Source organism: Melanotaenia boesemani, chromosome 17 (assembly GCF_017639745.1).
Source record: "Melanotaenia boesemani isolate fMelBoe1 chromosome 17, fMelBoe1.pri, whole genome shotgun sequence".
In the NCBI taxonomy this organism is placed as follows: domain Eukaryota; kingdom Metazoa; phylum Chordata; class Actinopteri; order Atheriniformes; family Melanotaeniidae; genus Melanotaenia; species Melanotaenia boesemani.
The window spans coordinates 19,530,040-19,543,943 of NC_055698.1; the positions used below are offsets into that span (position 1 = coordinate 19,530,040).

A 13,904-nucleotide genomic window follows, 5' to 3' on the forward strand; every position below is an offset into this window, starting at 1 on the left:
GTTGAGAATGTCAGAGCTCGCCCCGACTTCTTGTGGGTGTGCCAGGTAATCTGGTCTGGCACAAGAATAAACACTCACCAAAATAGACCTGTGTGTGTTAAGTGTGTGTACTTGTAAAATCAGATGATCTCCGTGTGTTGATCTGGGAGACAGAGGAGACGACAGACTCGGATTTTGTCCGTCACCTTGAACTTTACAGGCTTATACATGCCCTCTCATTTCGTCTTTCTGTCCTTCGGTCTCACTCTTTTACTCAGAATAAACATTCTTGCCAACATGTATCTATAATTTACAATCTCACTTTTGCTCTCCTTGCTCCTGTCTTTCGTCACTTACACGTGAGGCTGTTTTTCGTTAATGCTGCCTCCCAGTGAAGGTGAAGTGTAATTCTATATAAGCTGAGCTCATGTTACCATCACTCACACACACACAAACAATAGGGGGGCTGACTAGTGCTGCTTGTGCATGGATCTATGATCAGATCATGTTTTTGTGTGTGTTTTTTTTTTTTTAAAGGATGGTCTATTCTGTTGAGAAAGAGAGGCGCCGACCCTTACTTGTTTTTCTCTTGGTGAATAGCTTAGTCTTTAAAGGACCCTTTTTTTCACAAGCTAACACTTTTTGTGACAGGTTTTGGTAAGAAACTTTCTTTTTAAATGTATCATATTACAGCTTTTTCCTTGCAACTAATCTCATCTGCAGTTCAGCCAAAGTGGGTACTGACCCCTCTTTTAGGCACTATGTTATCACAAGTTATGTGCTAAAGTGGCCCAGGATGTTAGAACACTGCAACACAGATAAGAAAGCTGAGGTTATGTAGCGGCTGGTAGTTTAATGCTGTTCTAATCCCAAGCAATACCTCCTTTGTCACATATGTGGTCCAGAAACCTCAATCATTTTTTTTCTGTTTTTGTTTTTTTTTGCTATAACAGGTTAATTAATGGCTCCTTTTGTTTAAAAGGATTTTTAGATTGATTAATTCCAGACAGTATTTGGGTCAGATTATTAAAGTATTAGGAATAAGCCACGGAGACTTGTGATTACAGTCTGTATTAGTTCAGTCAATACTTTGAAATTTAGCTGAGGAATCTGACTCAACATTTCTGTTGTCATCCAAACATTTTCTGAGAAAAGAAAGCTCCCAAATAAATTTAACTAAAAACTTACCAAAATCTTGGCATTGACTGAAAGGCACAGCATCTCCCAATGCATTGAGTATTTTTCAGTAATAACACAGTATTCATTACTGTATTACCACATGTAGTTGCAACACACCTATCTTCAAACGTCACTCTAGCCTAAACTGCAAATCACACAGTTTATGTGGACCACCATCTCACTTTACAAGCATTGAAGGGTGATCAAGTTATTCATTAAAGTATGCCTTACACTTTGGGTATTTGATGATATTGTCTGATGACACTGCAGTAAAAAACAAACTATAAAAAAAAACAAAAACAAACAAACAAGACATAGTTAGAGCAACGGAACAGTCTGGAAAAGCTTTTCAGCTGTATTACTATACATTTACCTAATTTAATGTTTATGTAGTGCATGTACACACTCAATTACAATGTATGCATGCTCGAATTATTTAATCTCTGACTATATCATCTAAGTGTGTTTGCTGGGTTTTGACAGCTTGAGTTTAATATGACTTTAGTCAAACCAGCACAATAATTAGTTTTCCCTGTCAAGTGAATGTGCTGACACAGACTGACCTGCTGAAGTACTTAAAAGCTACGTGACCACATTTTACAGTGATGACTCACATACACACAGACACAGTCTAGCGAACAAAAGAAAACAGAACAGCACTTACACTTCAGTTACAACTAACTCTCCTCAAACCTCTGTATTAATCAAATTGCACCTGAGATCAAGATGACATATTCTTGACTATATACAACTTTCAAAGTCTAAAATTGTTGTTGTGAAACGAGAATCATTTACTTTTATATCAAACCTCTTTGCTGATGGTTTGTTTGCTTGCTCAGTTTGACATCCCACTGTCAGATTTTGATGCCACACACCAACCAAACAGCTTTTATCTAATGAGTCCTGACTGCAACTGCACTTTAAAATACCAAACATGTCCTCTTGTAGCTCAGATGAGTCCCTATTTTTGAAGATGTACATTAATATAATTTTTATGGGCTGTGCTTTAAAAGAAAAAAAAAAATTCAAACAGAATCTGATTTATAGAGGATTTATAGCTCCTCATTGGTTAGTTTGCAAATAATTATTGCCTTGTGTGTTCTCTAAATGTCACACAGATGTATGTAATACATGGCAAGGTTTTGCTTACCATCGCCTCTATTTCAGCATCTCCACCCTGTGATTCCCTTTTTTTTCTAACCACAAATTATGTTTTCATTACAAATTTCTGGGGAACCTGATCTGAACATGTTGTTTCTGTTGTTAACTCGTTGTGTAATGTATCGGCATGGAGGTTTTGGGTGTTTTGGCGTATCCCGTTCTTTCTCATGCTCATACTTGAACCAAATTTAGACGAAAATGAATGTGAGCCTGTGAAGGACAGAGGCTGTTATGTAATCTGCTGCAGCGTGTGTGAGGTCAGGTGAGGAGGGGCTTGTCTGTTTATGTGATAAAATATTCATGACCATCTCTTCTGTGTCATAAATGTTAATAGCGACATGTGAGAGCTCTGAAAATGGAAAGGAGAGAGCTAAAGAGAGAAACCAGAGAAAGCAATGAATGACAGGAAGGGGCAATATTTTTAGCCTCCTTCTCATCAATTCATCTAATCTCTCTTTTTCCTACCATATGACCTCTCCAGTGCTTATTTCTCCCACTGTCCACCTGTTCAAACCCTTCCTCCATCCAGCCTTCCTTCCTTTCCTCACCACACTCTCTCCATACATCTTGTGTTGTTGTTTAAGAGGCTTGTTGAGGGTCTTAGCACTGTTAATGACCTGTTTTCGTCCCTCACGTGGCAAGCATTAGTGTGTGTTGAGTATGATAAAATGTACTGTTTCTGTGGGTTGAAACACACAAAATCACATACTGGCATTTAACTCTGTGGGAAATCTTCTTGAACTTACACACAGACTGTTTTTCTCTCACTCTATGAGGCATGGTGTTAGCTGAAGGCCTTAGATCCTTGTTCCCATAAATGTATCCGTCATTTATTCCCATTACACACACACAAGCCCTCTGTTTGAAACAGTAGCTCAGTTTGTAAACCTTCATATCACACATAGCATTCTTTCATCCTTCCCATCCAGTTTCAAAGGCTGCCCCATAGTTTGTTTTGATGAATCATGTGCTCAGACCAATTATACTGTTTAAAGAATTGACTCTATATAGGAGGGAGCACTTGCTTGTGCCGCTTTTAATATGGGGTTTACTCAAAGAACTTGTATGCTTCAGTTCAAAAGCTTGTGAATTGGTGAGTCCAAATAACAGAAATGGACTTTTTTCTCCCTTACCTGGAAACTTTGGTTATATCTACAGTCACGGTTCTATGTAACTTGCATACAAATTGTTTATTTATTTTTGTCTTTTTTTTTTTTAAAATTGGGATTATGCCTTTGGTATTGATCTAAGTGTGAAAAGCGATCAAAGCATAAATACAGTAGGACATTGTTCCATGGAGAAAATTCAACCACATTTCTCTAAACCAGGGCAAATGCAACCAGATCTCTTTGTAATTCTTCTCACACAAACATAGGAACAAATGCCAAAAAGAGCAAAGAAATGCAAACAGTTTATTTCTGTAGAATAAAACAAAAGTACTTCAAGCAGTTCTTAGGGTGTGTTCACACTTACAGACTGGTTATTTTTGTGTTAGGTCATATTTTTGTTGAAAATGTTCATAACAGTGCTCTATGTTGAAATAAATGTGCTTTTTGGATTCAAGCAAGTCATAAACAGTGGTATTTTTCTTACCAGTGGATATGTCACAAATAACTTGAAATATATAAAGTCGTATTATTGTTAAGAGGTCCTGTGCAGCACGTGCAAATGAGATGACGTTGCAGACCAAGAGGGGCTTGGGGCCCTCTTGGTCTGCCTCTGATCCTTGGGAGGGGGCACGGTTGCATTTGCATGATCACTCAACACAACTCACCCCTATTATTTAGTACACAAACCTACATACACACCCACACCCTTCCACACAGACACATACACACATGCAGACACACATATTCTAGTTGCTGTTGTGCTCGTTGCTGAAAAAAAGCTATTTGCATGACAACACCAACACTCATCGTCTTTTCTTTATGCTCAACTCTACTTTTTCCCAGCATTATCAAAAAACCAGCTTTTTTCTCGTCCGTCAACTAGTGCGTGCTAAACACATGACACTCACTAATTCCAGCACACAACATGTTCATGTTGGCAGGCTTGAGGTACTGCTACAGCATGTTTAAAAAGTTTAATTGCTTCAACTCACTAATGTTTTTCTCCTTTTTCCCCTCCCCTTTTCTTCTCTGTTACTGGCGTTTTCCTGCAGATTAATCAGCCAATCGATGGGGATTTTCAGAGGAGCTCCGCCAGCCATTGCCACCTGCCCCTCTTCTCCTCCTCCCTCCCCTTGCGACCTGTTGCTCGCCCCCTCCCACACTCTCATCCAGCCCTCCATTCAGCCCTCCATACACAAAATGACTCTGGAACTCACTGAATGGTCTTCTATATGGATTTTTACTACTTGTAATAGACAGTAAAGAGGGAGAGACGGAAAAAAAAAGAAACCTCAATGACAAAAAAGCCATAAACACACCACACACACATACATGTACATGCAAACACTCCCACACACACTCCCACACAAACATTGTCATACCAACAAACCAAATAAGATCGAACGAGTTTTCTAGGCAGTATCTGACAGGCATAACAAACACAAAGAAACAAATGCACAAAGTCGCTCTTGGAATGTACCACTCACTCTTCCTGTGAAATTCTGCTGCTTCCTTAACTTTTCAAGATTTTCTACAAGCCTCGGAAAAGCTGATTTTACTTTCTTTTTTTTTTTTTCTCTCCCCCAATTGTTGGTGGGAAAACAAGGAGGATTAGATTTGAAGTGGCAGTGTTTTGGAGAACAGCTTCCTCGGAGGACAACTGATTTCTTTTTTGTCACCTGGAAGGCAAAAGACCTAGAAATTCAGATCTGTGCTAGATTTCTTGAAAACTTTATTTTTTGCATTGATTTTTTTAGTATTAGCACTAAGAATTACTTTGATTACCTCACATGCTGAGGCAGTTTTTCTGTTTTTATTCTAGTTATTAACACTCCATAAATTCTTGAACACTTTAGTAATAGATTTTTTTTTAATGACATTACTGCAAGGAAGTTGAAAGTAGCTACAAGTAACTTCACATAAGCAGTTTGCAGTAGCAGGGAAGCCATAGGACAGTTTAATTTCTGGTAGCTATACATAGTAGTTTTTTTTTCCTCCATTAGAAGGGGTGAACTTTTTTTTTTTTTAATAATTTTTTTATTGTTGTTGTTGCGTGCATGCCCTCCACCATGCCTCCCCAGAATACAGAGGCTGACACTATGCAGGTTGGTTCTCTTGTTGGTGGCGTCAAGGCAAAAAAATCCATCGCATCAGGCATGGAGGAGGATAAAGGTGGAGCGGGCGGCGAGACGGATGGATTGGGAAGCGGAGGAGGGGGAGGAAGAGGTCAAGGAGGGGAGGAGTCAGTAAGCGAAGGATCCATCGAAGGGATCCCTTTGAGGAAATGGGTGATGCACGGTGCAGTGATGTTTGGCCGAGAATTCTGCTACGCCATGGAGACGGCGCTCGTGACACCCGTGCTGCTGCAGATAGGTGAGTCCAAGTTTAGGCTGAAGCTTAAATAGGTAACATAATTGTGTCACATTTAAAAACCCGTGTGTTATTCATTTATAAGATCAGGTTTTTAATTTGGAATCCACCATAGTTTGCATTTTAATATTAACTAATGGCCAAAAACATTAGTTTTCTCATTGTGTATATTATATTGTGTATAACACCACTTAGTTCATTTTGAAACACTGCTTAATTTCTGGTTCCCCCCAAAATAGTGGATCAGTCCCACAGTTCTGTGTGTGGTGATGCTGGTGTGCATTCTATATGATTGCTTGATTTTAGAGCCCCCTACAGGTTTGGTTTGCAGCTGTGCTGTTGCCTGGATAGGTGGGTTTCTCGCTTGCAGACACAACCGGATAAACATCCATCCAGGGTGTAAAAGTGTAGCTGCAAGTCATTTGATTGCAACAAACTTCTTTAATGAACATGCAATTTCATCTTTTGTAAATCCTTGTTAACTCAGTGGTAAAATAATGCAATCATAGAACAAGGAATGAAAGAGGCCATCTATGTCAAAGTAGAGAAACCTTCACATAAGAGAAGAAGAAGACAGAGACATCACCTCTCCCCCGTCTAAAATACCATCCATTCAGCTATACCAAGGAGATTGACTTCACCTTATTCATACTTAGCCTTAAGTGAAACTATGTACAATGGCCACTCTAAAGCAGGGGTGTCCATCTTGGGTTCTTAGAGTTGCAACCCTGCAGGCTTTAGTTGTGTCCATGATCCAACACACCTGATTCATGTTAAATGGCTCTCCTCAAGAGCTTGTTGTCAAGTTTGTCCCATCCATGTGGTCCCATAAATCTGATTCAGGTGTGCTGCAGCAGGAAACAAAACCTGCAGGACAGCGGCCTTTAGGACAGACGTTAGACATTTAGCTCATTTATGTTCCCTTTACATATGTAAATAGGCATGTCCAGTTCAAGTTTAGTCAAAAATCACTGTTCACATACTCCCATGTGTCTTTTATGTTGGTGTGGCTGTTAGACAATACATCCACTAGCAAGCAGTGCCAAGTTTAAAGATCGCCTCCAAAGTCCAACATAAATTTGAGACAATATCAAACACGGCAACAGTGGAGGAGACAATAATAACATGCATTCTCAGAAAGAGTCATAAAAAGAGGCAGCACAGTAGACGGCATTGGTCTGGGAGGCCATTGAATACATCTTCTTCTTTGTACTTTTCGCTGCCCCCGCGGTTTCTGGTGGTTCTGCTCTGTTTGCTATATCTGGATATGCATCCACAAGCTCTTTGATAACAGACCAAATAAGCATGTAAAGGACACAGAAGACAGACAGAAGACTGTCTATATAGGTAAACGTATTTAGCGTAAAACATGTAAGCTAACAATATTCCCTAATGTTTTTATCATTCCATGATAAGCACTGTCGTGTTGAGAACACTAGAGCCTTTATTGGAGACAGAGAGGGTGTAAAAAGAGAAGTAGGACAGGAGGAAGAGGAGAAGGGCAGGAAAAATAATGAGAATGAGGGAGGTAAAAGGCTGAAGCAGCTAAAATCATTTATTTACACTGCTAAAATATTTATTATTAAAAATAATTTCTCATGCTGCTTTTTCTTGCTACTTTCTCTTTTCCAAATCTCTCCATATCCCTTAATGACCTTGTGTGATCTCCTAACTTGCATAACCAATGTGACATTTGTGGGGAGGTCACTGTGCAACTGCTATGACTCTGACTGGCTCACCCTGGATGATACACCAAGGATCCAGAATTTGAATCACTCCCAGTTTCTGCTGCATATGGAGGACAGTTGTTAGGATCAGCCAGGTGTTGGAATATAAAAAAGGATTGTAGCCTAATGTGGAAATGTAGTGTACTCTAAATGCATTTCTAAGATGTTAGGAGAGAAAAAGCCTCTCTCTGTACTGTTTCATTCCCGTTTCTTTGCTCTGCCTGCATCAGACAGGACAAGTGCTGTATGTTTTTTTTCTTCTCTAATTTTTAGCCTTGATTTAGGTGACCTGGCCTATTTTATTTTTTTTTTTAGATCAAAATATGTCTGAGCCCCTCATAGTAGATTCTGAAATATTAGTGAGGTACAAATGCTGCAGATTAGTCCACTGAAATAAATAAAACTAAAGCAGACAGAGCTGAGATTTGTCACTGAACGGAGACTTAATCCACTAAAGCTGTTTTTCTCCTGTCAAGCTGACTGTTTTTCAGATCAACCTTTTTACTGCTCAAAGTTAGTGAAGGTTGACCTCCATCATAATAGATTATAAATTAGATAGCACCACGTTGACTTGTTGTGAAAAGTTGACATGCATATTACACATCTTGCAGACAAGAAGCAATTTTAGTTTTATTTATTTATTTTTCTATTTTTTTGGCAGATTCATTCATGTTTTTAACTTTTTAGCTCCCCCTCCCCTTTATGTGTAGGCATAGCTCCATGTTGTGGGATAACAAATATTGACTCCCCTCTCTGTAGTTAATGCTGCATGTGTGCTGGGGACTGACTGTAGCTGCTGGAATTAGCTGGAGAGCTGGTAAGCTGCCTGCTTGGCTCACCCTGAGTGAAACTATTGTGTGTGTAACCCCACAACACATGGGTCAGAGAGAAAGAGTGTGTGTGCAGCAGACACAGTTTGGTCAAGGAGCCCTTATTTACACAAGGCAGAGAAAGGAGGAGAAACTTCTACCGTACAAGGTCTTGTGTGGAAAGCATGCTGAGCTCTATTCTGTTCTCATACAAGGAAAGAGATTTTTTTCTTTTGGTCAAAGGAAAGTGGGTACATTGAGCTCGTTGTACTAGTTTTATTTATGATTTACATGTCAAAGTTGATTGAGCAGAATCAGGGTGAGTATTGCAGAGTCGGGGCTAGTTGTTCTTGATGGCTGAGAAGACTATTATCAGAAGGTTTAAGAGTTAGATGGGTTGATGGATTTTCTGAATCATAAATTAATCTGGCATGAAACACCGCCTATTTATTTTAGCCAAGAATTCGGAATCAAAAATACATATATTTGATATTAAACTAAACTTCTTACCAATTGTTAAATATTTCAGAGTTAAAACGCAACATACTATTATATACTGCAATACAGGAAGACTTTATTTTGACATAGAGATCGCAATTACAAACCAGATGCAAACTGAAGAGGGGGAAAGAATGGGGATGGTCATGGCACATGAAGCATTTGGATAAAGAATTATACAGAGGAGCCCAATATTTAACTTCACTAACAAATGAAGCAGCATGGTACTTTGGTTTGCTATACACAGTGCAGACTGCAGAAGTGAATATACTCCTATACACTGTGTGAATTTGCTGCTTCACACTAGCAGCAAATTCTAACATGAAACTTCAGACATTAAAAAGAACAGGGGAGAGATACTACCCTCGTTTTACATGTCCCCATGGCCTGATAACTCTTCTAGGAAGGGACTTACTGTGGTTGACCACACTACCTTACGATTCATCCCCTTGTTTTTGTGTATGTGTTGCTGGTAGCTATTAGACATCTTGTAACTATCGGCCTCACACAGCTCTTTCGTTTTTTGCTGAACATGCCTCCCTTTGTGGGGCATCTTTGCACAGAAGAACAATATCTTATGACTAATAATAGAAAATAAGTTAATGTAATTAACATCAGTGTTGGGCACATTAAAAATTATTAATATAGTTATTTTTGGGACAAGTAAATAGTACATGAGTTAATGCATTATAAAAATAAGTAATACTCTAGAAAGTAATTATTCTGTTACTTTAAAAAACTGTTGAAATATATTCCCTTTAACAGAACTTCAAATTCATCTGCATGCTCATTTGTTCATAATAAAACTAAATATTACATCAGACTAATGAATGCAATGGAAACTTAAAGGTCCCATATTATGCAAAATTCACTTTCTAAAGGTTTTCTAACAGTAATATGTATCCTCATAGTCTGTGTATGAAGCTCATAAATTAGAAAATTCTGTCATCTCTCTCACTTGCTTGCTGAGATATTTCCCTTTGTGACCTCACAAAGGGAATTAACCATTACCACTGGTAGTAGATACTGCCATTGACCCACCCCCCAGCTAGCTGAGTCTGCCCTCTAAAATCACAGAATGGGCGCCAGCGAAAGCCAGATCCTCTCCCAGATCCTCTCCCAGAGAGAAGTATGGACAGGCACCACTCATGAACATTTAAAGGTTCAGACACAGAAACAGCCCGTTCTAATTAGAGCTCACTAGAGCCACTTTTGGAATGGCTGAGATTAAGGACCAAAGCTGAATATGGGGTAATACACTTTGAAGACAAAGTTGTTGGACCTCTGACACCCAGATGAAATTGTTTAAAAATGTATAATATGGGACCTTTAATGGAATAAGTTGCTAACAGAGAAATCATTGACACTAATCTCAGGCTGCTTGAATGTCGTGTTTCGTCTCCTCCTCAGAAGAGGTGCTTCACGTGATGCTAACTGCTTCCAGTCGCCATGAAGAAACTCTCTGTTTCTGGTCATAATGAACATTTCTCATAATGTTCATCCTTTATCTCTGTGAGGAGAAATGATGTCTGTGATTCCAGTTTAAAACGCTTCGTTTGTTTTCTGCTATGACCTTTTACTCTTTATAAGTCAGTCATCATCAGTTATGCTATGTTGTTATTTCTCTCTGTAAACCCCCCCCCAGTCAGATGCCGTCACTGTGCTGAATTATATTAACAGAGGTACTATCATCAGTAACAGTGTTGCAACCATGGAAAGACTAATTAGTTATATTGCCCTTTAATGGAAAAAAGTAACGCTATTAATAACGCGTGTTATTTTATTGCCGTCATTCCCATCATTGATAAACACACAAACATTGCCTGGCAGGGGCCTAATGATGTCATTTCACTCATGCACTGACGAGCTTGTGCTGGCTACATGACACATCACGTCCAGGAATTAATAGCTGGGGCGCTCAAGTCAGAAAAGTAAAAAAAACAAAAAAACATGCAAATCATTATTTCTACCATCATTTTGCAGGCTCCTATGTAAACACACCATCTTGCAAAGTACATGAAACAACCTGCACTTAATTTATTTCACCCACTTTCAAATCCTTTGACTTCACAGACTCATTTGGCTTTTCTGTAGACGCCTGTAGCTCAGGAGGAAGAGCAGTCGTCTTCCAATTCAATCGATCCAGGTTGGTGGATCGATTCCAGGCTTTCCCTGACCACATGTCACACACTTAACGTTGCCTTCTGATGTGCCTGCTGGGGTATGACTGTGTGTGTGAATGGGTGAATGTGATATGTAGTGTAAAGCACTTTGTGTGGTCAGGCTGACTGGAAAAGCGCTATATGAGTACAGTCCATTTACCATTTATCATATTCTGAAATATAGATTGAAGACAACCACTCTCTGGTCTCTGGTCTGCTCTGCTTCAGTCTGCCAGCTTGCCTTGTGCCGCTTCTTCTCCTCTTGATTAATAGCGGGATGCAAATCAACGTAAATAGGTGCACAATGCCACCCACTCCATCATAGTGTGTTACATCAGACCCTACAGCATTGGCATGGCTTGACAGAATTTAGGTGAAGGATCATGTGGTGACATACGATGGAATGGCAGGTCATTTATAACTAAATTACTAATAACAATAACTGTTCTTGTGAAATGCCACAGGAAAAAAAGCCCTGAGAAAAGGGCACTTTGGGGTTGCAGAGCAGGTAATGGTTAGTGGGTTTTCTGTGATTGAAAATCCGACTGTTGCAGCACTGAACTGAAATTAAGCCAAAACTGTTAAGCTGTGGGCCAGACAGCCAAACAGTGAACAAATTCTTCAAATTTGATGAATTTATTTAGTAACTCTGGACACCTTTACTGTAATAACAGACTGTAATAATAACATGCATAAAAAATACATTTCTTTGTACAGATGGTGTTTAAGTACATGATTGCATTTATCAATATTTCTTTTCTTACGAATGAACCATTTCTCAATATTTGGCAGTCAAGATCGAACAGATGTTTTTGTAGTTGGAAATAATTATGAGGATATTGTAAATCACCCTGCCACATTTAAAAAAGTTGCTTGAAATCTTTGATATTTCTCAATAGGAATTGATTTGGAAAGTAACAAATTGTGATTGCTAAGCCATAAACTTTCTAAGCTAATATTTCTAGGTCTTACAGAACTCAGGGATCTTTTTTACTTTTGAGATTTAATTTTTTTTGCACTGGTTTTGATTTATTCCTTTTGTCTTCCTTTCCATATATACTTGACTAAAAATCACCCCCAGTAGGAACACTACCTGGTGAGTTAATGCAGCCGAAAGTGAGATAAGACTGAAGGAGACATTGAGACAGGTACAAATGGGATTAAGTCAGATGATAAGGTGAGAAAGAAGCGACTGAGTTTAGAGGGAGAAAGAGGAGCATAAGGAAGGCATTTGAAAGGAAAGAGCCGGGGAGCGAGAAGGAGATGAGGCGATGAGTGCAGACAGTGTGCTGTGTTCCCCCTTTTTTAGCACAGCACATTACATAATAAGCTTTCTCTGAACTGAAGTCAAAGTGACCCAGAGAACGCTGTTAAAGCAAGTTAGCAGAAAAGAAATTGGCAAAAACTCATCTTTATCCATGTTAATCCTGGAATTATCTCACACATATGTCAAAGTAGGGATTTTATTAGATACAGAAGCTCTGAATCAGAGTGAAATACTAGGAGACAGGAGACATGAACTGTTTGAAAAATTACTAGCAATGGGATGACTGCAAGTCTTAAGTCATTGTATCCACTTTTAAACCCTTTTAAATATTTACTTTATTAAAATTTCAGCTTGTCCTCAATGTAAATGAGCTTCCCTCCCCTTTTTGCAGCAGAAGCTTCTTTATGTCAGCCTATTTCCAGTTAAACTGGAAACAGATTAGCTTGCTCAAACAGCAGAGACTGATTCTTTCACTGAAAATGTTGCAGTAACACACAAAAACAACCCGAAAATGAAGTTTTGCTGCAGTGCAGGTCATATTGAGTGCAAAAATAATGAGTCTCAGGAGCGGAGCTGTGTAAAGGTGATACAAAGGATTCTTTTGAGCCTGAAGAGTTTTTTTATTTATAATCTGTTTATTTGCTCCTGTGACCGACTTGCTTCGGATGTAGTTTTACCATCAGTGCCGTAACCAAAACACTGGAGCCCTGGCAGCTCTGCAGCATTGTTAGCCTTCTTTGGAAGGCTTTCTTGGGTTCACTTAAGGAGATTACCACAATCCAACAGGAAATGCCCTTCTATTCACTGAGGTTGTATGGCTGAAAGGTGTAGCTCATTATATTCACATGTTCACACTAACCGCATCTGATTTCACTGTATACCCTCAGTGTTTGCTTACCAAAGATAATGTATGTTGCCAACTAGCATACTTCACTCAAAAGTACCCCCCCCCCCCCCCAAAAAAAAAATAAATAAATAAAAATAAATATATATATATATATATATATATATTTAGCTTCAGACAATTTTCCCCATAGAGAAGATATTTGCATGGTCATGCCAGAAGAACGCCTTCAGGACTGACTGCATGCTGTGAAAGGTGACATTGCCACCACTGCACATTAGCAGTGCTGGCAGATCTCTTTTGTAGGATCGGCCCCCTACATGGCTCTGGTTTCACATGTATCAGGGCAGTTAAATGACAACTTGTTGTGTATTAACTCCCAGTCTGTGGCACATAATGCAAAATGATGCACCTCACTGCTATTTATTGTGCAGCAAATCAGCTTGATCTTGTGTTGTTTATACATGCATGCCAGGTATCCTAATCCGCAGAGTTATCCCATCATGCTAGCTGGTCTAATCCAGCCGATGACCTTGCAGACGGCGTAATACGGGGTTATATAAATGACTGGCTTGATGTCATTGTGACTAATCACCATAATCTGACCACATCATTCATGGAACAGAGTGGATGGAGGGCAGTGAAGGTGGACAGATGGAGGAAGTTACATTTTTATGCTTGTGGCCTGTGAAAGAAATCAGTAGGGTGCAACATGTAGGAAAAATAAGCATTCTTTTGAGGAAGTTAGAAACAGGCACTGCTTAGGGTGTGAATTAAGTTCTTGCCAGGTTGCAAGCCC

At 39.2% G+C, this 13,904-nt stretch overlaps 1 protein-coding gene across 1 annotated transcript in view; it reads left to right on the top strand.

The window, feature by feature from the left end:
* The window catches only part of LOC121628141 (solute carrier family 45 member 4), a 51,571-nt gene that overhangs the window by 12,788 nt on the left and 24,879 nt on the right, over positions 1-13,904 (top strand). Inside the window, 1 exon segment of the mRNA XM_041967066.1 lies at positions 4,481-5,801. Within this exon segment, the coding sequence (XP_041823000.1) occupies positions 5,486-5,801 (316 nt within the window). The 5' untranslated portion in view covers positions 4,481-5,485.